The 20,654-nt window shown below is 40.9% G+C and overlaps 1 protein-coding gene across 10 annotated transcripts in view; it reads right to left on the minus strand.

Annotated features, from left to right (window-relative positions):
• LOC106927836 (LIM domain only protein 7) overlaps positions 1–20,654 on the minus strand; it is a 59,688-nt gene extending 39,034 nt beyond the window's left edge. For 3 of the 10 annotated variants that reach the window (XM_088010337.1, XM_088010332.1, XM_015003741.2), the window contains exons 1-4: positions 19,860–20,639; positions 10,360–10,430; positions 7,579–7,648; positions 580–686 (exon numbers count right to left, since the gene is read on the minus strand). In XM_088010337.1, coding sequence (XP_087866463.1) covers positions 580–686; positions 7,579–7,648; positions 10,360–10,430; positions 19,860–19,931 — 320 coding nt within the window. In that variant the 5' untranslated portion in view covers positions 19,932–20,639. Of the gene's footprint in view, positions 1–579; positions 687–7,578; positions 7,649–10,359; positions 10,431–19,859 lie in introns of all 10 variants that reach the window. The other 7 variants (XM_088010330.1, XM_015003749.2, XM_088010322.1 and 4 more) reach the window with 6 other exon arrangements.

Below are 20,654 nucleotides of genomic sequence, written 5' to 3' on the forward strand. Positions count from 1 at the left end.
TTAGGTGTAACTTGTTTGACAGAAAGTACACCGGACCCAACTGAAGGGAAACCAACTAACTCTGGATGAATCCCCTCAGCTTGTTGCTGTATGTGAACACTCTAACCTCGTTTGAGTCTTGAACAGTGTTCAAGTGTTTTGGTTTTTGCTTGCACAGCAAAATACTGTATAAACAGTCGATCTCAGCAGACAGACTGAAAGTTGGAGCAGAACTGAACTGGTTGGTCGACATGCCTCTCTGACAGGTGGCTAACTGAAAACAAAACAATGCGTGGAATGGAAAATTAACAAGCCCAGTGTGTAACTCCAGCAAGACGTTGTCTGATCAAACTGTTAAGTTAAATTATAATATCGCTCACATCACCTCTGAGTGATGTGAGCGATGTGAGACGCCATTCCATTTGAAAGAAGCACAAGCAACATCCAAGTACAGCCGGAATCACACTTTATGTGAAGAAACTCACGCTTCATGGCACTTTAAAGCGAAAGGTAAGAGTACGGTGACAGACGGTTCTCTTAATATGAAGTTTATCCTGAGGTGAGTGGGTGTAAAGCAGCGTTTGCAAGATCAAAACTTACTTTACTGTCACTCTGGTGGACAAGTCTTGCAGATCCCCGGGGTGAAAGAGCTGCGCCTCCTTTAGTCCAAGCTTCCCACAGGCCTTGAGGAAGACGTTAAGGTTGTCCTGGACAGAGAACAAAGCAGGTATGATTGCTTTTCCCCTGTGCTCAGACGCAGAAAATAATCGCTCAAAAAAAAAAAACGGTAGGGGGTGGGGGGAGGAGAAAAAAATAAAAAATAAAAAAACAACTCCCTGACAGGGAGCAGCCTACAACTGATTGCTTCCAAAGTTCAGGTCACCACAGGGAACAGCGGCTTGCAGGGAGGAGCGTGTGAGTGCAGCAAATAAGAAGTGACCCGGAGCAGAACACACACACACACACACACACACACAGAGAGAGAGAAAAAGAGAGAGAGAGAGACAAATGAAAGAGGAGGCGGGGGTTGCTTGACAGGAGCTGAATGACAGAGGCGAAGCCACCTGTGGGATGGATTAGGGTGGGGACCAAACCAAAGCAGGAAGAATGACATCAGAGGCATGTACAAGTCCCACCCAACCTGCCATGCAAGTGCAAAAGTGACGCACGCAGCAGCAGCAGCACATGGCCTTCTTCTGCTGCTACTTCTTCTTCTCACACCCAGAAACTGCACCCTGTCCTCCCTGCCAAGCCTTTTTTTTTTTTTAAATCAAAACATACCTGAGTAGTATTTTGTAGACATTCAGTTGCTACGAAACATGAGGTCGGGTGACAGAGGTGGACAACTATTTCCCCGTAGCTATTCATGGAAACGTGGGAGTGGAAGAGACGGTTTGTCCTCCGACACCGTGTCAGTCACATTGCATAAAGGATATGTCTGAGAGCGCAGGAGCTGCACAGATGTGAGCCGGAGGACGTCTTGTGCTATAAATGTGCTCACACCTCACGAGTTCAAAATAAACCTTCCAGTACAAAAGCACCATTGCTTTTCTGGATTCTGATTTTTTTGTTTTGTTTTGTTTGTTTTTTTTGCTTCAAAAGGGTTTTGATGTGATCTCATCGGCTGGCATAATTAAGGGCTGGGTGGTTCTATATTTATGTGACAAACATGCTTATTAGTAATTGGTCAAAGAAGCATCTAACCTCCCAACACTTGCATCTTAATTAATACCTAGGAAACAAGCTGAGGATTTTACTGAGGGGCGATGGATCAGTCGGGTGGGAAAACTGTCGCCCTGAACACACTGTTAAAATGTTCTCACATTTTTTTTTTTTAATTTAATAAAAACTATTAAAACATTTGCAATATTTATAAAGCTTTAAGTTGTCAGAGCAAAAAGCTGAGCGATTTTCTCGGGCTCTTACCAAACCCATCGTTTGTTGTCATTACATGCCTCTCCAGTGTGCATTTATTTCACTGAGCCTAAATTTATGACACAACATCACCGAGTACAGCCTGTATGTGAACCACAAATGACAAAGGACACATGGCAGTGAGCTACCTATTTGGAAAGTTTAACTCCATTAACTCTCTTTAAAATGTTTACACACCTTTCTACACCTTCAGTATTGAAAGCATGAGATAAACGTCTCAGCAGACAGACATAATTAGTCTTGACTGAACTAAAACTACACGACAGCTAAATTACAAGGAAAGGGCCGGCGAAGCACAGCTTTAAACCATTTATGGTTCCAAAAGCGCTGCGACTCTCCAGCGTAGCATTTAGGTGATTACATTGCTGGTTAATAAACTGGATTATGTCAACGAAATGACCCCACAAATCCCTTATATGGTAACTGAATGTATTGTCAATTATAAAATCTAAATGTAAACACAAAGATGGAAATGGAAACAAACAAAAAACAATTTAATATTAATTAAATGTTGGATAAAAAATATGTCAAAGTATCTACTGTTTAGTTTTTTTTTTATATCTTAACTAAATACAGATACAAATGTAAACAGCTATAAAAAGCAACTTAACAAATCTATTTGTTCAGTAATGAAAAAAAGAAATATTTTCTATTATTTTTTAATATCAGATCTAATACTTAATCACACCTCTACAAATTACTGTAGAATAAATAAAGCAGTTTTTTAAATTATTATTTATACTTAAAATTCATTCATGTTGAGTAACTTCTAATTAGCAGTATGTGATTTCCTGCTTCACAATGGTATAAACAGGAAATGACAGCGGCTCTTTTCTTAGTCACCCTTGAAATTTGAAAAGCACGACATTTAAGAATGACAGATGTCTGAAAAATAGCTACAGTAATTTGCCTAAACGTGCCAATTGCTACAATCTGACTGCCAGTTAAAAGGGTCAGGTATGGTGGAGCATGTGAGATGTTGGGGCCTGATTCTCTTTCAAAGGCAAGCGGTATCGTCAACACCTCAAAACATTAAACCAACAGAAACACCAATAGAAATCCAGCACAAACGCAACAGTATTGAAAACGCAACAAGGAAAATTTAAAGACAGGTGGATGTTTACGACTGTGTTGCACAGCCTCCATCTTTACAGACAATGCAAGTATGTGGAATATGAGGAAACCAGTTGCTGTGGTTTCGAAAGCAAAATGTTTTTTTTTCTTTCCGTCCTTCCTTGATTACAGGATCTTAACTGCTTCCCTTTGTCCTTATGGACTTGCCAACAATCTGTGGGTGTTTATTGACAATGGGTTGCAGCTCTTCCTGTTCCTTGTAATTCAGCCATTGTGTTCGAATGCAGCCTTGGATGACTCCTATTTAAAAAATCAAGTGGTACCAAAATCAAAAGCAGCATCTAGACTTAAGAAAACTGTTTTTTTTTTCAGATTAAACTTTGCTTCTGTCATTTTTCTGGCATAGCAGACATTTGAAAAGGGGATTTGTCTGAAAAATGACAAAACCCTTAAAGTCAACATAATTATCATGAATAATTATATATAAAAGGACCACACAAACCATCATATCAGTCAAACTCATTTTACAAAATTCGTAATCACCATGGTCCGGTTTTCCGTTTGTCAGTAGATAAAATAAAAACCTACCCTCTCAAAAAACCAATATGCCTCCTGTGACGCCACAAAAGGAAGGAGGCACCTTATTGGAATTACGTTTGAGTACATTCATAAATATGCATCTTTGTGTTTTGTTTCCCATTTCTTTTTAACATGTTTTCAATCAAATCTTATCGCTTGACAATAGAAGAAGTTCAAGTCATTAGGAAGGGTGATGTCCTTGTTTGCGTTTTACCCCAGCTTCCTACAGCGACATCTGTCAAGGCTCAGAGGTCACTGGAGTCAAATTGTGGTTCAAACAGGTAAACCTGAACCCCGTGCGACTGAAGTGCAACAGAATTTACATCAAAACTGGTCAAAAGTCTCATCCGCCAGACTGTTTACCAACACTTTTTGTTCAGCTGGTTACTTGTGCACCAATGTAATTAATACAAGCACACAAAAAGGAAACTTATTTAAAGAAACTTTTTTAACAGTGGAAGTTCATATTTCATTACCTATCGTCAGTGCATTGCTGAAAAAGGGTAATCTAATGGACACTGGAAAAACCCTGATTCAAGCACTTCACAACAAGGAAGAAAAAGATTTGCCTCACAGGACGTCTGACTTAGCATTTTATTCCTAAATGTGCATCTTGACGTCCCTCGGGTAGCTCGTCGGGTTAAGAACGAGGATTACTCTCAGATTACCCTCGCACGACCTATGAAGCAAACATAGCACGAAAAACTATGCTTAAAATATCAGGCTACACACTTCCAAATCTTGGGAAAAGAAAGTAAGAGGAGACTGGAATACTTGACATGCTGCCACTCCTCAAACAGGGCTTTATTGAGCCAGACAGTTCCAGCGGTCCAATCCAGTCATAACATGCACCCGTAGAACATAAACACAGTAACAAAGCATGGTCAAATGCCTGTCATTGCACAGATGATTACACACACATCTACATGTGTAAAGACACCCTGGGGCCTATCGAAACTGCCTGCTTGCCTCCTCCTTCTGGTACCTCAACTCACCAAGGGGTTGGTGTATGCAGAGGACATCCAGTACCACACCAATTACTGTGTATTTTGGGTGGGTAGAACCAGGCCCAATGCTGGGGCTGAGATGGTCCAAACCCACAGCCTGCAGAGTACTGAAATGTGCTGACAGGAAAAAAAAAAAAAAAAAAAATCACTTGGACACGAGTAAAACCAAAGAATAGACCCAGGTTGGGAGCCAGCATTGCTAAATATTCCCATTCCTTCCTTGGGATTTTGCTCTGCCAGAGTTTTAAGCTGGTATCAATTTAAACCATTTAAAATCCTTCAGATAGCAAAAGTAAAACAACATATGGTGATGATGATGATGGCAAATGTTCACGTTTAAGTGGCAATGAGGCGTAGTTACAAATAGCTCTTCTTTGTCAGGTTGGTTTTAAGTAACAACCAATCTCTGACAGAGCAGGGAATAAAAAGCCAAAAACATTCCTTTTCCTGTTGGTCAGCTGTAAGAAGAGTAGTGGGGGACATGAGTGGAATCAAAACGTGTAGAAGAGGAGGAGGTTGGAGGAGGACGACAGCTGACAAATCCACCCACTAAATGCAGAGGGAGAGCACAATTTTCCAGTGGGAACTGTACAAATGGTTTGCCTTTTCTTGTCTTTTCCACTTTTGATTGGGTATTTCTGCCACATAACACAGTGAAGACATTTCATCCACTTGGCAAAGAGATGAATTGATCCGAATTTAACGCTAACAGATCCCACAAAGGCTAAACATATATTAAAGCTAAGCTGCTCTGTTTTATCCTTTTGAAATTCTAACTTCTGTTTTGGACTTGGAAATGTTGGCAGCCTTTCGTAAATCACACAAATTGTTAAAAGTTCTACTTTCTCTTGGGTGGTAGCATTTAAACTTTAGCCTAGCTATCTGCTTTAGCCATGTATGTTCAGAGCATTCTCCTTAATTTTGTTGTTTGAGCAAACATTATCACCACCAGCTGGTGGCTCATAAGTATAAGAGTATTCTGGCTTGAATTAAGACATTTTGCAGATGTAGATCTAGTTTTATGAATGAAGGAATAATGCTTGTTTAGGAAAATGCCACAATAAGGCCAACTGAAGCCCTCATTATGTCAACATTGTATACAGTGCTGCATTTCAGCTAAAATTGGCCTCGACAGATCAAAGCTTCACAAGAATGAAGACTGGAAGTCAGCGATCGGTGTTTCTCTACTTTAAACACTGCCTAACACTTTATCCCATCCTCACGCTCCCTGCTATTTTTAAAGACTGGAGATAGCAAGACCACTTTACTGCTGAGGGAGTAAAGTCTCAACAACTCTCAGAGTGAGAGTGAGTAATGTTTGTCGGGAGAGCATCCAGCCTCGCTCCATGTGGCCGGCAGTAACGGATAGCCTCAGGCCAGCCAGAAGCCTTTGGAAGGGGGAATTTATGATCAGGTGGTTTCAGGTTTGCGTCCAAGCCTCGGAAATACCACACAAGCGCCGCGATGGAGCCATACCCATTACCTCAGCAGGTGCCCAGCCTTTACGTCAACACAGCAAATGGCAAAAAAAAAAAAAAAAAAGAAAAGAAAGTTGATTTTGTCACAAAACACATATGACAGTTTATGATTTACAGTCTGTTTGTTTTTACTGACAACGAGACACACACATGCACACGCACACGCACACACACACACGCACACGCACACACACACACACACACACACACACACACACACAATGCTTTGGAGAGGGATGTCTATAATTCCTCTAGACAGCTGGACTCAATTACTCCCACTAGAGAGAGCTTTCACATGGATGGGTATTAGGTAGGTTTTCAAGCCTCTACTTCCCGAGAACTTGTTTGCAGGCACTCCCAAAACATCCATCTGCAGAGAGCCATGGTGGCCCAAAAGCCTTAACTGGAAGATGTGCAATGTGCCACATCTTCCAGTTAAGATTTATAACTGGCATCTTAAAGAGTTTAAAAGACAAACTGCTCCATCATTCAAAAACCCAGTTTTCAAGAAAGACATAAAACCTGATTGGACTACATTGGAGATGCACTTGATTAAATGGTAAACAAACTAAGCTATAGTACTTTTGAATCTGTGCTGACCAATTAAAACACCTATACACTGGAGTGACATGCAGCTATCCACACTCACAAATGCACACGCATTCATACATTATTTTTGCAGCATGTAGTTCAATTTGGGATTTAGTGCCTTGTTCAATGAAGCTGTGGTGAATAAAAAAAAGATGTAGTCGAACCCACAGGCCCGACCAAGTCCTGAAAATTGGCCAACCTGTTGGAAACTCAAAAATTTGATTCTGATCAGTGCATGCACTGGGAGTAATCAGATTGTAGTAATCAATCTGTGTTGCACTTCCACCCTCTTCTGTGTGGAGGCTGTTACTAAAGGAAGAAGCTGCAAAGTCAGCATTTCAGTTGTTCATTACGGCTGCAACAACCAAAATCTAGACTTTGGATAGATGCAGTTGTTTATTTCTGCCAGAGGAAATTAATTCTAACCCAAATGTTTTGGAAATGTTTTGTCCAACCAGAAGTGGAATACCAGCCAGGACTATTGTTGCTTTTTTGGTCTTATCCTTTTCATCTTTTAATCTCTGCCTGTCATTAAAGAGTCTGGATGTTGCCAAAATAAAGAAGACTCATCATTACCTATTTTCAGAATGAATCAGAACCTGGCTATTTCCTTTTTTTAATCCCACTTTACAATGACTGTCTGACATTATTGTAACATAATTGTTAAGTAAGCGATTTGCATCCTTTGAAGCAGCTCCTCATTCACCAAACTTACTGGGCAAGTATGAGGAAGCACATATATAATTACCTTGACCTGTCAAACATCATTATTCCCTTTGCTTTAACTCACAGCGCCGAACATCAGCAGCGTCAAACGTGAGGAAAAACGTGAGAAAATGATGTGGTGTAAAGCTTAGAAACGCTTTCACTGATGGCTATATTGGCATAATTTGAAAACACAGTCCAAGACTAAACAAGAACAGAAGAAGACTTACCAGTCCAGCAATAGGTGTAGGGAGCCTGTTGACCCTTTTGATGGTGCCAGGCTTGATCTTGTTTATCAGACTGTAAGCAGAGGAAAGAGACACAGAACATCAGGGGAAATTAAAAGGTAAGTGAAAGCACCCGCTCATTGTCGAAGCTGCCCCAGCTACGCAGGAATGAGCAGGACTTGATGCACAGTCCTGGTGGTGTTGTGTGTTTACGACCTGGTTTAATGGTGGCCACCTGGCTTCAGTTTAGTAAATCACCGGTGCCGCGCCATGGTGTAAACAAAAATGAGCCCTTGTGCTTCCAAAAACATGCCCTCCACTGCAGAAGTAACCTCAAAACAAACCTGAATAACCACATTTAAACTCGGAAAACTGCTACGGTTTTAGGTAGAGGATAATGGACTCGTGGTGCCGTTCAAAACCACTTTGAAGGAAAGTTATTGAGTAAGAGTCAATATAACAAAAAGATATCAAATAAAAACAACTGCCTGCAGTGACAAACTTTGTAGTAAGGCTGTTTAAGAAGGTTTTTTTACTCTGCAGCATAAATTGTTTTTCACAATTACAGAATCTGAGCACAGATAATATATTTCACAGTCTTATCTGTACTATGTTTCCAGCACAATTTACTTCAGTTATTATCCATCTTCCACACATATGAGATCGAGTTGCACATCTAACAGATCAAGGGGGGGAAACTCAAACATACCTCAGCCTTTACACATTATCCAGTTAAGATATTTATGAGATATGCACTGAGAAATTAGCTGTTAATTGAAATAGGACAACAATTAGTTTGATGCTCCATGAAGATCAAGAAGTGACTTCCTGATCAGAAACCTGTGAGTCTGATTGTTTTCTGACAAATGAACCCACTGCGTATAAGCACATCCAGGACTCAGAGTTAACTATTTTTGCTAACAATGAGGTGTTTAGTAATGAGGCCAAAGAAACACCAGAGACCAGGAGCTATTCAAAAGGATTGGTATTTTCCACAACATTTTGGGACATGTCCGTGATTCATGTGAGAGTCCAAGAGAGAGCAGATAATAAGAAGGCTGAAGAGAATACAGCAACATTCCTCGGAAGTCATTCACTTGGGATGAGTTTCCAGAATGTGAAAACCCATTTCTTCTAGTTGACAACCGTCACCAAAGACCAAAAGGAGGGAGCTGACTCTCTTTCTGAACCGTTTTACCTGCGACTACTCCTGATAGTTGAAACATTTTTGTACATTATCTTATTTTAACCAAGTGTAACCATAGCACTTAGTTTATATTAATTCAATTAGAGCAATCGAGTATCAGTGTTTACTTTGGAGATAAATCAATCAGGCGATGTCTTCAGGATAACACAGCAGTTGGAACCGTAAAGCACAAAGAACGTAGTTGAAAAAAGGCATATGTCTATGTTTGTCTAATCTACATGTTTAGCCAGGTACCAATTTACTTTAATTCATGACAAATGTTAGCTCTCAAGTCTTCTATTAAAATGGTCCAAGTCAAAATATATATTATTTTTTCCAAAAAAATGCTAATCATAGTCATTGCACGGTAAATAGTTTTGCACAGCTTCCACAACGACTAGTTATGATGGAACAACTGCAGAAATGAACTTAAAAAGTAAGTTGTGGGAATATTTTTGAAAACATGCAACTAAAGAAGCCATTGTTTTAAAGAAACTGAACTCCATATAAGATTAAGCGATTTTCTGGCTGTAGGCGGATGGGATAGGCTGACAATAGACTTAAAGAAAGAGTGTGGTGTTGGGATTGGGGGGTGGGGGGTCGCACTTGGGTTCATGCTGGTCATTTAACAGCGAAACAATGGATTTTCATGAGATAAGACACACATACTTAAGGCTGAGTAGGATATAATCATGTGTGAGAGCAACACTGGACATTCCTTTGCGAGCAAGAAACTGGGATATCTGCAACACAATGGGAGCAGGAGGGTTGTGTTTGTAGGTGAAGGTGATTTAATCTGCCTTCCTCTTCCTCGTGATGAGAAAACACAGACAGCTTGATGACTGAAAAGAAAAAGAAACGCAAAAAAATAAAACTGCAGACAGCGTTGTTCGTCAGTCAGGCCCCAATCAGCAGAGCGAGGCGGTTCTTCTTCTCCTTCGAGCGGCTGCCGATAAAGGTTTGGACGAGTCTGCAGGGGCTGCTGCTAATTATCAACCTCATGCTGATATGTGCAAATCCCATTGCAGTGTCCGTTAAGCAATTTGCACATATGCATGCTGCTTCCTTGTGCTCTGCCTTACAAATGTCCTGACTGAGAAGAGTTATTGAGTTAATGCAAAAAAAGCAAATGTCACAAAGACATGGGCTCCTAAAACTGACTTGTTGGCTCGTCCCGTATCCATTCGGGGAAATTAGAAAGCAGCATGCTTTGAAACCTTCCTGTGGTCAAAACTGAAACGTTTTCATCCACTGCACAGCTTCTCATTACAGCGAGGACGGCACGCAGCCCAATCCACAGATCCATAACATCTGTCCAACAGGCAACACAACTGGAAAGACATTGCTCTCCTAGGCATGAGAGAAAGTCTGATCATGATAGCATCAAATAACCTACAAATAACTGCCTCCATTGTTCCGTCCGGACAACCCTGGCTCCGTTTATGCAAGCTAACAAACAAACAGTGGCCTGGCAGGGGGTCTGCCTGGGAAATATCAGCGGCACTTACGTTGGAAGAGAGCAGACGTGGAGGAGAGCGGAGGGATTCCTTATGAATGAGTGGCCTAATAGAGGTGCCTGGGAAAAGAGGAGTACTTACTCACACAGCAGAACTCCATTCTCCAGGGCTGATCGGAAGTCGCCGTTCCCAAATTTTTTCTTGGTTGCTGCCTGGGGGGAGAGAAACAAACAAAAACAAAAGAAGCAAGAATACAAGAACAGTGTGCAAAAACAGTCAGCAAGGGTTGGGTAAGGAGAGGAGGAGGAGGAGGTGGGGGCCTGGGGTGGGGGGCAGAGTGTGATGAGGGGTGGGGAGCGTTGGAGAATAAAGGTAGGATGTTGAGAACAGTAGCAGAGGAAGTCAGAGGTATTTCCTTCTGAGTTCCTACACTGTCTCTGAGGGCCAACGTTAAGTAAGGTCCTCCAGGTATTCCTCAGGGGGTTGGGGGTAGGGGGCTCCCAAGTGGGTGATTTCTTCTCACTTGCTGGAAGCTGCTGGGAAATGTGCGGGCTGTGTTAAAGCTGTACTGGAGTCAGTCTGCAGAAGCCACAAGGCTGGAACACTGAAGGAACACAGCGGCTGTGTTACAGCCTCATGCTTTTCCCATGATCTCAAACCGCCGCAGCAGAAACACCAGGAACCATTATGTAAGCAAACACGGACACTGCATGCATGCCTGCATGCATGCACACCCTGACGTGCAGCCTTAAACACAAGCACACATGCAGTGGAGCGACTGAAGCAATCGTGCAGGACTTCTACAGCGATTCGTGCATTTACTACATTTCCTGTGCAACTCTCATGCAGCATTTTTATGTGAAAAAAAAGCCCAATTATTTTTTTCTATGTTTTGCAACAAAGTGCATGATTTTTAGCCACTCCCTGATTCCTGCAGTGTTTTGTTGGAATGCTTCCTGGTCTAATAAAGTCTAAATCTGGATCTCTTAAATACAAAGAGGCAAAAAAACTGTATTTACTCAGCAGTCCTGCTCAATATTTTCAATACAACACTGTGCTACTCAAACAATGTTTGAATTTGTGGATAAATTGATAAATAAAAAGTGATAGTATTCATATCTACATAAATAACGTCCATAAATATGTTGTGAACGTTCAAAAGTAGGGTGTATCGATAAATTGGACCAGATTTACTTAATTTTGGAAGATCTGGGATCGGCCAATACTTACAAATCAAATCTGTCTTATGTACCTGCAAAGTTCTGAAAATCAGCCACTCTCCCTCCTGACTTACTCTGACAAACATCAGGTCATATCGACACGTTTGTGGTTAAAAATCTGGGGGAAAAAATCGATATCGTCCAAAATTGGAATCACCAGGTAAGGTTTTTTTTAAAGATCATTGATTGACCAGAAAACTCCAACTGACGCACCGCTAATCGAAACATTAAAGTTTCATATCACTCATTTGAAGTGGTGGAATTTTAATTCACAGAAAAAATATGGACCAACATTCAATCTTTTTTGGTAACAATTTTCACAATATTTCCTTTCGTAGAAGAGTAAGTGTTAAAATGTCTTTAATTAGTGTCCTGTGCACCACGACAGACAGACGGATTGACGGACAGAGTTCAGCGCCGTCTCATTCTAAAAAGCAGCTTCTGGCTGCTTGTTGACTCCTCCATGCTTATAATGTGGCTTGACATGTGTTTAACAGCTAAATTCAATCTTCCACGCTTCCTGTGATGTTCATGTTATTGCAAAAAATACACATACAGCCAGGGAAGGCAAGTGGATTCGGCGGTGTCCCACAATGCTGTGAAGTTGCGAAAATAAAGTGTGGGGTAGGGTAAGAAGGCTTTCGTTCTTTTCTAAAACAACACTGACAGAGGAACTCAGGCTGATCTGATGCTTCTGATTTGAATTGAAGAACTTCTTGCTCTTCTTCTAACAGATAATTTCTTAGTCTGTGACTGCTTAGTCGAAGAAACTATATGTGTTCACTTCATGCCTCCATTTACCTGCAAAGACTTTCCCACCTGATGTGGGCCTGTGATTACCTCGCTTGGTGAGTCCAGGGTGTCGCACAGGTGTGACACCTTTCGTCCTATCGGTCAATTGGAAATAGAAAGGTTTTGATTTATGATTTCTCTTTGTTTTAAACTAGAATTGCCAGGTGTTAAAAACAAAGTGCTGCAAGAAAGCTCAAAAAGGATCAAAGCAAAATGCAACAACAGTCCATGTACTTAAATCAGGAAATAAATGTCCTTAATCTGAGCCAAAAAAAAAAAAAGTAGGTTTCAAGCATATTCTTAAGAGGTCTTCTATATTACACTGTAAAAATAAGCAGGCTTGTCGGCATTTACAATCAAGGATTACGCCCATATTTTAAGGCAAGCTTGAAACAAACTCTTGCAAAGTTAAGTGCAGGACATAATTATGGACAAGACAGGAAAAAGCGAAACAGTTAAAGGCGATTAAACATGACTATTATTACTTTCAAACAATTTGCGCTACACCTCAGAACACACCCTGGGTAACCAGAGATGGCCGTGGCCTCGAATGCTTATCATTCCAAGAGAATTAGACCATGCCAAGATACATGAACAAGAATAAAGTTCTCACACATTTCCACTGCCTACTTCTGTATCGTTTGCAAGACGGAATCGAGCTACGTGGTAAGAAATATTTCAGCTCAGTCTGCTTCTTTCTTTTCCATTCACAAAATTAGTATCCAAACTAATTCCCCAGGACAAAAAAAAGACAAACAGGAAGATGAGAGAAGCAGGGAGAGCTGCCATTATTTTATAAGGAGTGAAAACAACCTTATGCAACTGGCAGCAGTCAGCCAGGCTGTGCATTTAGCATACGAAATCCTGACCCCTGCTGTTCCACAGATGCGCTGGCAAGTTACTGGGATCCACTTGCATGCAAATAAACAATAGAGAAGGAAACAGCTCAGTGTGAACGATAACATCTTTCATCCTCTTTCCACAGCGTGTTTCTTTGATGTTGCTCTCCCCTCACATTTTCTAATCAAAAGTGACATCGGCTAATCTGACTGAAAGAGGACAATTAGGGTATGAGGTGTGGGAACCACCCTGGCACCAGGCTGGATGTGCTGTAACAGAATGCCAGTGTGCTCCACTATTATTAGAGATATTATCAACCATCAAGATCAACAGGTCTGATGTGGAACGGCAGACGGGCGCTCTGGTTTTATCAGAGAACTAAACACAGGAGCTCCAGAAATATGGATCCGGTTCGCCATGGGTAAAGACAGAGGCCCGAGCAAAACAATTGTGCCTCGCAAAAGTTTTTATATGCCTGCGTCTTTTCGCACATTTCATTATGTTCCAAATAACCAACTTTAATGCATTTTATTTGGTTTTAATGTGCCAGACCAACACCAAGTATTACGCAGTAGTGAAGGGGAAAAGTAAAATCCTTCCCTCTGTCCGTCCTTTGTCAAGAAACGCATAGTAGCTTTGGGGGAACTGTAAAAGAAACCCACCGTTGCTCAGGTGGCCAAATTTCTCAACAGGAAAACAATTGGTTATGTGCTGGAAAAAAGCCTAGAGAAATTCAGTTTGAATTGTGACACAAACCATTTATGGGGAACAGTGACTAGATGGAAGAAGGCATGTGTCTCTCTGGTGAGACCGAAGTTGGATTCTTTTAATTAGGGGGTCCGAAACTCCAGTCCTCATGGGTTTTGAGAGGATGATCTGCTCAAAATACTTGAATCGAATAATTAGGCATAAGCAGGAATGTCTTGAATGTCTTGAATACAGACTGAGTGAGTAATTCACCCACTTCATTCAACTACTTTGGACCAGTTGCATCTAAACGTTCCAGGTCAGCGACCAGAAACTTATCCATGTGTTGGAATGGCTCAGTCAGTCTCTGTCAACTTTCTATCATGATGTGACTGAGCTAGAGCTATTTTGCTTTATTATTTATGGCCAAAACCTGCTTCAATAGATAGGCAACGTTGGTATACACGCACCCCGAAAGACTTGTAGTCGTAAATGCAGGGAAAAGGTTGAGTCTCGCTTTTTAAGGGATTTTGAAAACAATGCCTTCTTTTCCATCCACTTTACAACGATAAGCTATTTTTTGTTGTGATTGTAAGGATTTTACATAATAGATTGACACAAAGTTCGTTGTTGTAACAGGACAACGCGGGAAAAAAAGTTCAAGGGATATGAACACTTCTGCAAGGAACAGTAATTATTACAGGAACAAACCAAACGGGGGGAGCCCAGATAGTTCATGAACAGTCTGAGGAGTCCATGTTTATTCATACAGGACACCAAGGCCAATCTGGTTACTGATGTAGCACTCAACCACTAATTGTTCCTGACATTCTTTGTGTCTCGAGCATAAAGTACGGGTCAACAGAGGGAACATTTTTCCACACGCTTCGGGGTTTGAATTGAAAACAAAATTTCAGCTGTGAAATCCATTAATGTCACCGCTGGTACAATGTAGCTACAACTGTTTCTACACCAAAGCGATTGGCTGCCTGTGCAAGGGCCTGTTTTCACGTTGATGATTCTGAATGCTATTCCTAATTACTTCATGTCAAAACTGTCAAAAAGGGATCATTCAGGGTGATAAATGGTCAGTCTAGATTCAACGTTTCTATGGTGGTAAACAATGAAGCAACATCAGCTCCAGAGAGCAAGAGTTGTTTCCTCTCCAAGTTATTAATAATTTCATTCCCTCAAACAGAGTAAGAAAAAAAAAAAGTCCACCGAGACGGATCAACTTGGCGATCTTAATGTTTTGATTGATAGTACTCTGTTCCAAAAACAGAGCCATTCAAAACATATTTTGTGAGTTATTCGGGGAAAATGTCCAGGAAACATTGCTTCAGAAGAGCTGTAAATTTCCTTTCCAATCAGTTTTTGTGGGTAGTGACAGAAAGACTCGAGCGGGACGCCGTTAAATCTGGTATTACCTTTGTTTTCCCAAATCTAGGAATAGCAGCCAATAAAAATAAGTCCTTGTAACATTAAGAAGCAGAACGCTGGTGCTTGGGTAGGTCTCTCGTTTCCTGTATAATATGGACAGGAAGGAAACTTTAATTTCATTCAGATTTATACAACTCAGAATTCTAGATCCACCAGCTTGTATTGCTCTTGAAAACCTACTTTGTTCTTGATGAATAAAAGCATTTTTGAGAGTAAAACAAACTAAAACCCTGCCTTAAGATCTGCTGTTTCTTACAGCTGCAAAGGGATTTGTGTGCCATGAGATTTTTAGTCAACTTTGCAAATACTATCTACTGTCTTTTGGGTTAATATTCTTTGACTTGAGTTTATTTTAATAGTAATGTATTGCTATACGGGCCCACTCTATGCTGTCATTGTTTCTCATGGAATGTTTTGATCATTACCTTAGATGGGAAATCAGATATCGTTTCTCAGCCAGCTCAACTCCCATCCACTGGGAACAAAAGAAGACAATAGATGGATCCACTGACGGAGGGAAATCAATTTTTCCTTCATCTGTGAAGTATTTCTTTTGACATTGGCTTTTTTTTTTCTAAGCAATTTCAGACTTTACAGATACATTTTAAAATGTCAAGGTATAAAATCCTTTCTAATGACACTTATGAGAACGTAGGGTTTGGTCCTGTAATAGAACAGTTCTGCTCCACAACATTGTCTATTAAACATGCATAAAGGTTTTCTAGAATTCATAAAAAAAAGTTTCCAATTTTTTTAAAGATCTTGCAGTACTCAGTGTGTTTTTTTTTCTAATTTTTTTTTTCCATAAAGCTTGTTACGTATTAAAACTTGGGCTGCTTATATCTAAAAACCTATTAATATTAATATTGTACTAAGTATTAGAATAAGTCACTGCTAAATGTAGAAACTGAATGAAAAGTACTCTTATCAGCGTAGTGAACAATCTGATTGTAACCTGACAAACTGATAAAACCCACATGCCAGACTGTGTGTTTTGCATTTTCAATGTTTTGAATTGTGCTCCTGCACAAAAAAGAGACAAATCTAATCTTCTCTAATGATCAGAGAAGTGTGCCTTATCAGCTAGCAGGTCGTGCTGTCGGCAGCACCTTTCACTATAATGCAGAATGAATCAGACTCAAAGGTTAGTTTTAGTATCAGTGGAGTGATACAATACCTTAAAAGGATGCAGATTTAAGAAGCTGTTGAAAAAAAAATCTTATTTTCAAAAACAAGACAAATTGTGTCTGCGATTCAGGTTCCAATAGAGTGTGAGAGAGCAAGACGTTCAGATGCTGGCAGGAAAGCTGATAAAGGGGTACAGCAAACTGCTTTATTTAATCCTTTTGAGCTCTGTCTGTCCAGGATGTCTCAAGAGTTAAAGTAATATATATTCTAGAGAATACACATGGGGACTGTTGATTATGTAAGGCTAGCTGTGCTAGCCCTGCTAATAGCTAATATAAGATGCTAACTCCAGTTTAAACATAAAGACAACTTCATAAATATTTTACTTGGGTTTGAAAAATATTAATTTTCTATTTTACAAGTATAATTTCTCATTCTCACAGCTTGTTGTTGCCTCTTCTTATGTAAACAAGTAACAACCTCTCACTACTAGAAGGCTTGGATGCTAATAATTACAGCTCTTAAAGAGAAATTTAAGTAAGCTAAAATTGGTATGAGCAGGTCAAAGTATAACATAAAATGGAGTTTGGTAATCTTAGTGCTTATATTTACAAAAAAAAAAAAAATCCCTGAAAAATAAACAACAAACAGAGGTAGAGAACACCTATCTCAATGAAAGGAAACCATTATTATCACTAATTGTCATTACAAGCAGCCTTATGCTTGCTCTTCGGACCCATAAGTTGCTCAAACACCACCACTTGTTCGGGGTCGTCATAACAGTTACACTCGAAGGGTTTTCTATTCAATTAACAAGAGCTTCCATTATTCCAACAGGCCCTGTGGTCGAAGGATCCCGTGCCCTGCGCTGACAGCCGACTGCCTCAGAGGGGGCCACGTTCACAGCCATGGCAGCAAATCCTGGAATGTGTCCATGTGACGGGCTCCGGACCGTTTAGTCTCATTTTTTTAACGCCACCACCAACCTCGCAGTGCACACATGCCTCGGTTTAAAGCTCTGTGAAGCCAAGCAGCTTGTTAATCATTCAGAGGCACAATCCAATAGCAACAAAAACTTTCTCTTCGGGGAGGGGGGGGGGACAACTCCTCTAGTGCCAGAGTACGGTTTGTTGTTGTTGCTCTTTTATTTCCACTGTGCCAGCCCTCTCTCACATTCTTTTCATCCAGCAGCTCCATGGCCTTTACCTTCACCTTCTTGTACTGCAGCCTTCAGCTGAGCGCTGCGGCCCCCACCCCGATCCCACCGGCAGAGCCACAACAATGGGCCAGTGTGTGAATGGGAGAGATGCTGATGTCACATTGAAAGCATTCAGATTCACCCCTTCATGAAATTAGAACAATATTTGTTTAGTTACAGTCATGCAGCAGCTTCGTGTCGGTGCCGCCATGCTGGGAGGAGAATTCGCAAAATGATGGGGGGGGGGATGACTCCCTAATTAGATCCGAAGAAAGAGTATGGCGAGAGTTTGGGTGGAAACTTTACGTAATGTGGCATTTTAGATTTGTTAGCATTTTAGAGGGTATATGTCAAATTGTATTCACTGAATGAAATGGCAAATATGTTTCGCCTATTAATGTATTCCAAGGATTTAAACAATAAAAAAATGTTTTATCCTACTATTTGTATGGTTTAAACACCATTTTCACCCAAAGAAAGTGTTGGAATGAATGGACATTTTCCTAATCATAAGGAAAAAAATCCACCTACTACACACTGCTGCTCAGCTGCCCTATAGCACATTCTGTCTGTTTCACAAAATGTTAGCAGTTGCAATAAACATCTACAGTCATGGCTCTTACAAAGGGAACACCACTTCAAAAATACACTTGACAAGCTAAGAGAAGCACGTTAGCTAAAAAAAAATTGGACAGTAGGTTTTGCTGGATCAAACAGTTCAACTAATCAACTAATATGAAAAATACTAAACCTTAGCTGTTCCTTATTTCAGTTGCTGATTTCTTGAATTGATCCTAAACAATTTGCCTGCCAAGATGTGCAACTGCTTTAAGAACTTTTCCATCAGTATTTCTCACATGAAAAAGGTGTGAGATCAAAACGAACCAAGAATATGTCAAATTATTTGTTAACATCTTGGCGACTGGGACAAGCTGCACTTTTTCTTAATGCTTCTGTATCTTTTTCTGCTTGAAACCGGAGCCCTGAAGCCCCAGGAGCTTAAAAACAGAGGAGCAGGTTTTGACAAGATCTAAAGAAATAAAAAGCAGACAACAGTCCTGCAACGATGAATGAGTTCAACACAATGTAACCTTTTCTCTAAGAAGATAAGACATCCGTTTACTGAGAAACTATTTTTGTTTTCCAGAAACAAGGCTGATCTCACTGGTTAAATTGTACACCAGTTGAGAAGGAATGGCATGAACCTGTAGATATGTTCAGATTTCCGTATTTTTAACATTAAATCTCACCAAAAGACACTGAAACACTTTTTACAAGAAGCCAGTTTCCATCATATGCGTGCCTCTGGCTAAATGTGAACCCAAGGTTAGGTGAAAATGCACGCTGCAATGCTACTGGCTGCTTTAACAGCAGCTGTCAAGCTGTCTACATTGTTGGGTCCGGTGTCACTTATTATCTAATACCCTGAAGATTTTCTATGGGATTTAGGTCAGGGGAATTTGTTGGCCAATCAGGAGCTGTGATCATTGTCATTACAGGAACTATTGGTCGTTTTGGAAGCTGGGCCGGTGAAAAGTGCCATCGCTTTACGGCAATGACAAGTTTCATCATCGCCATAAAGCTTGTCAGCAGAGGGAAGCAGTGGACCAACACACAGAGATTGCCTGGTTGCCCAAACCGTCACTAAAAGTGAACCTCATGCAACTTGGGTATGGTGCCTCTCCACTCTTCCTCCTCCACACTTTAGAACCTTGATTTCCACTTGAAATGCATACTTTACTTTCATCTGAGAGAGAAAGACCGTCGACCAACAGTCCAGTCCTTTTACTCCCCAGCCAGGGTAAGACACGTCTGCTATTGTCTCTGACTCCAGAGTGGCTTAACACAACAAATGCAACAGTTGTATCCCAAAGTTCTCTTGAAGCCCTGACTCCATAGCTGCACCTTTTTTTTAACCACACTTTTTTCTTCCACTGCATTTTCCATTAGCATGTTTGGATATAGGACTCTTAACAGGCAGCTTCTTCAGTCATGACCTTTTGGGGCTCACTGTCATTGCCAAATAGTTCATGTTAAACCAGTGGTTTTCTTCAGAAATGTCTAGGTCATAATATGTCATTTCTGTGTTAAAGAACACGATCTTGTGCAATGACTTTTGTGGCTGCCATTAATTATAAACCCAAATCGTCAAAAAATAAAAAGTAAAAGTAAATGCATGAAATATATCATAATGAATATAAATTACTTTGACTTGTTGAGCAGAATTACTGAAACAAATGAGCTTTCCAGAATAGTATCACTAATACATTGGAGCATAAAAGCGTCTAGTGTTAGAATATCCTTGGTACAACAGTTCTCAGGTAGCTTTGACTTACCTCGATCCATCTTTGCGCCTCCGAGTATGCTTCCTCGCTGCTGACGGAGGACTGCTCACGCCACTCCATCATTTAGGCTTATCACTCCAGGTTATGAGATGCAAGCGCAACTATCGCCTTTAAAAGTCTTCCCGTGGACAGTCAGAAACACAGGTGACCTCGTGATCACACCTCTTGTTCAGCACAAAAATGTTTCCTATTGTTCTTTTGCTGCAGGGTGGATGCAAGGTGTAACAAGAGGTTAGTACATTCCGTCTGCATCACCCTGCCGCTGCAGCAGCTTTTACCTGTCCTTTCATCCGACACACCTGTGGTTCGCTTCTTTTCTTCAAAGCTCCGATCAAAAGAGTCCTCGGAGTCTTCCTGTGCTCGACTTCGTCAGCTCACAGAGTTTAGGGCATTTAGAGCGGCAGACCTGTAGCAGGGAGGGGGCAGCTGAGAGGCAAGGTCCGGGGTGTATCCACCCCTGCCCCTGCGGCTTCCAGGTAAACACAAAAGCCCGATTTCGCCCCAAGAAAGACCATCAGGGAAGGGGGGGTGGAGGGGTTCAACACAAAACGCGCAAAAGATAAGACGTGCGGAAGTTTCCTCTTCCTCAAGTGAGGAGGAAGAAGAATGGACTTCTCAGGCAAAAATCGTTGAAAATAAAGTTGTGAAAGCTGTAGACTGATGGACCTCGAAGAAAATACCAAAAAAAAAAAAAAAAAAGTTTGAACACCTGGGAAAACTGACAGCGATCGGATCTCTCCATCGAGATCCAAAAAAGTGCGCTGTTACAGCGCCACTCAGTGGAGG

The sequence above is a fragment of the Poecilia mexicana genome, unplaced genomic scaffold (genome assembly GCF_051168715.1).
Source record: "Poecilia mexicana isolate PSO_F unplaced genomic scaffold, ASM5116871v1 scaffold_2, whole genome shotgun sequence".
Taxonomy (NCBI): Eukaryota; Metazoa; Chordata; class Actinopteri; order Cyprinodontiformes; family Poeciliidae; genus Poecilia; species Poecilia mexicana.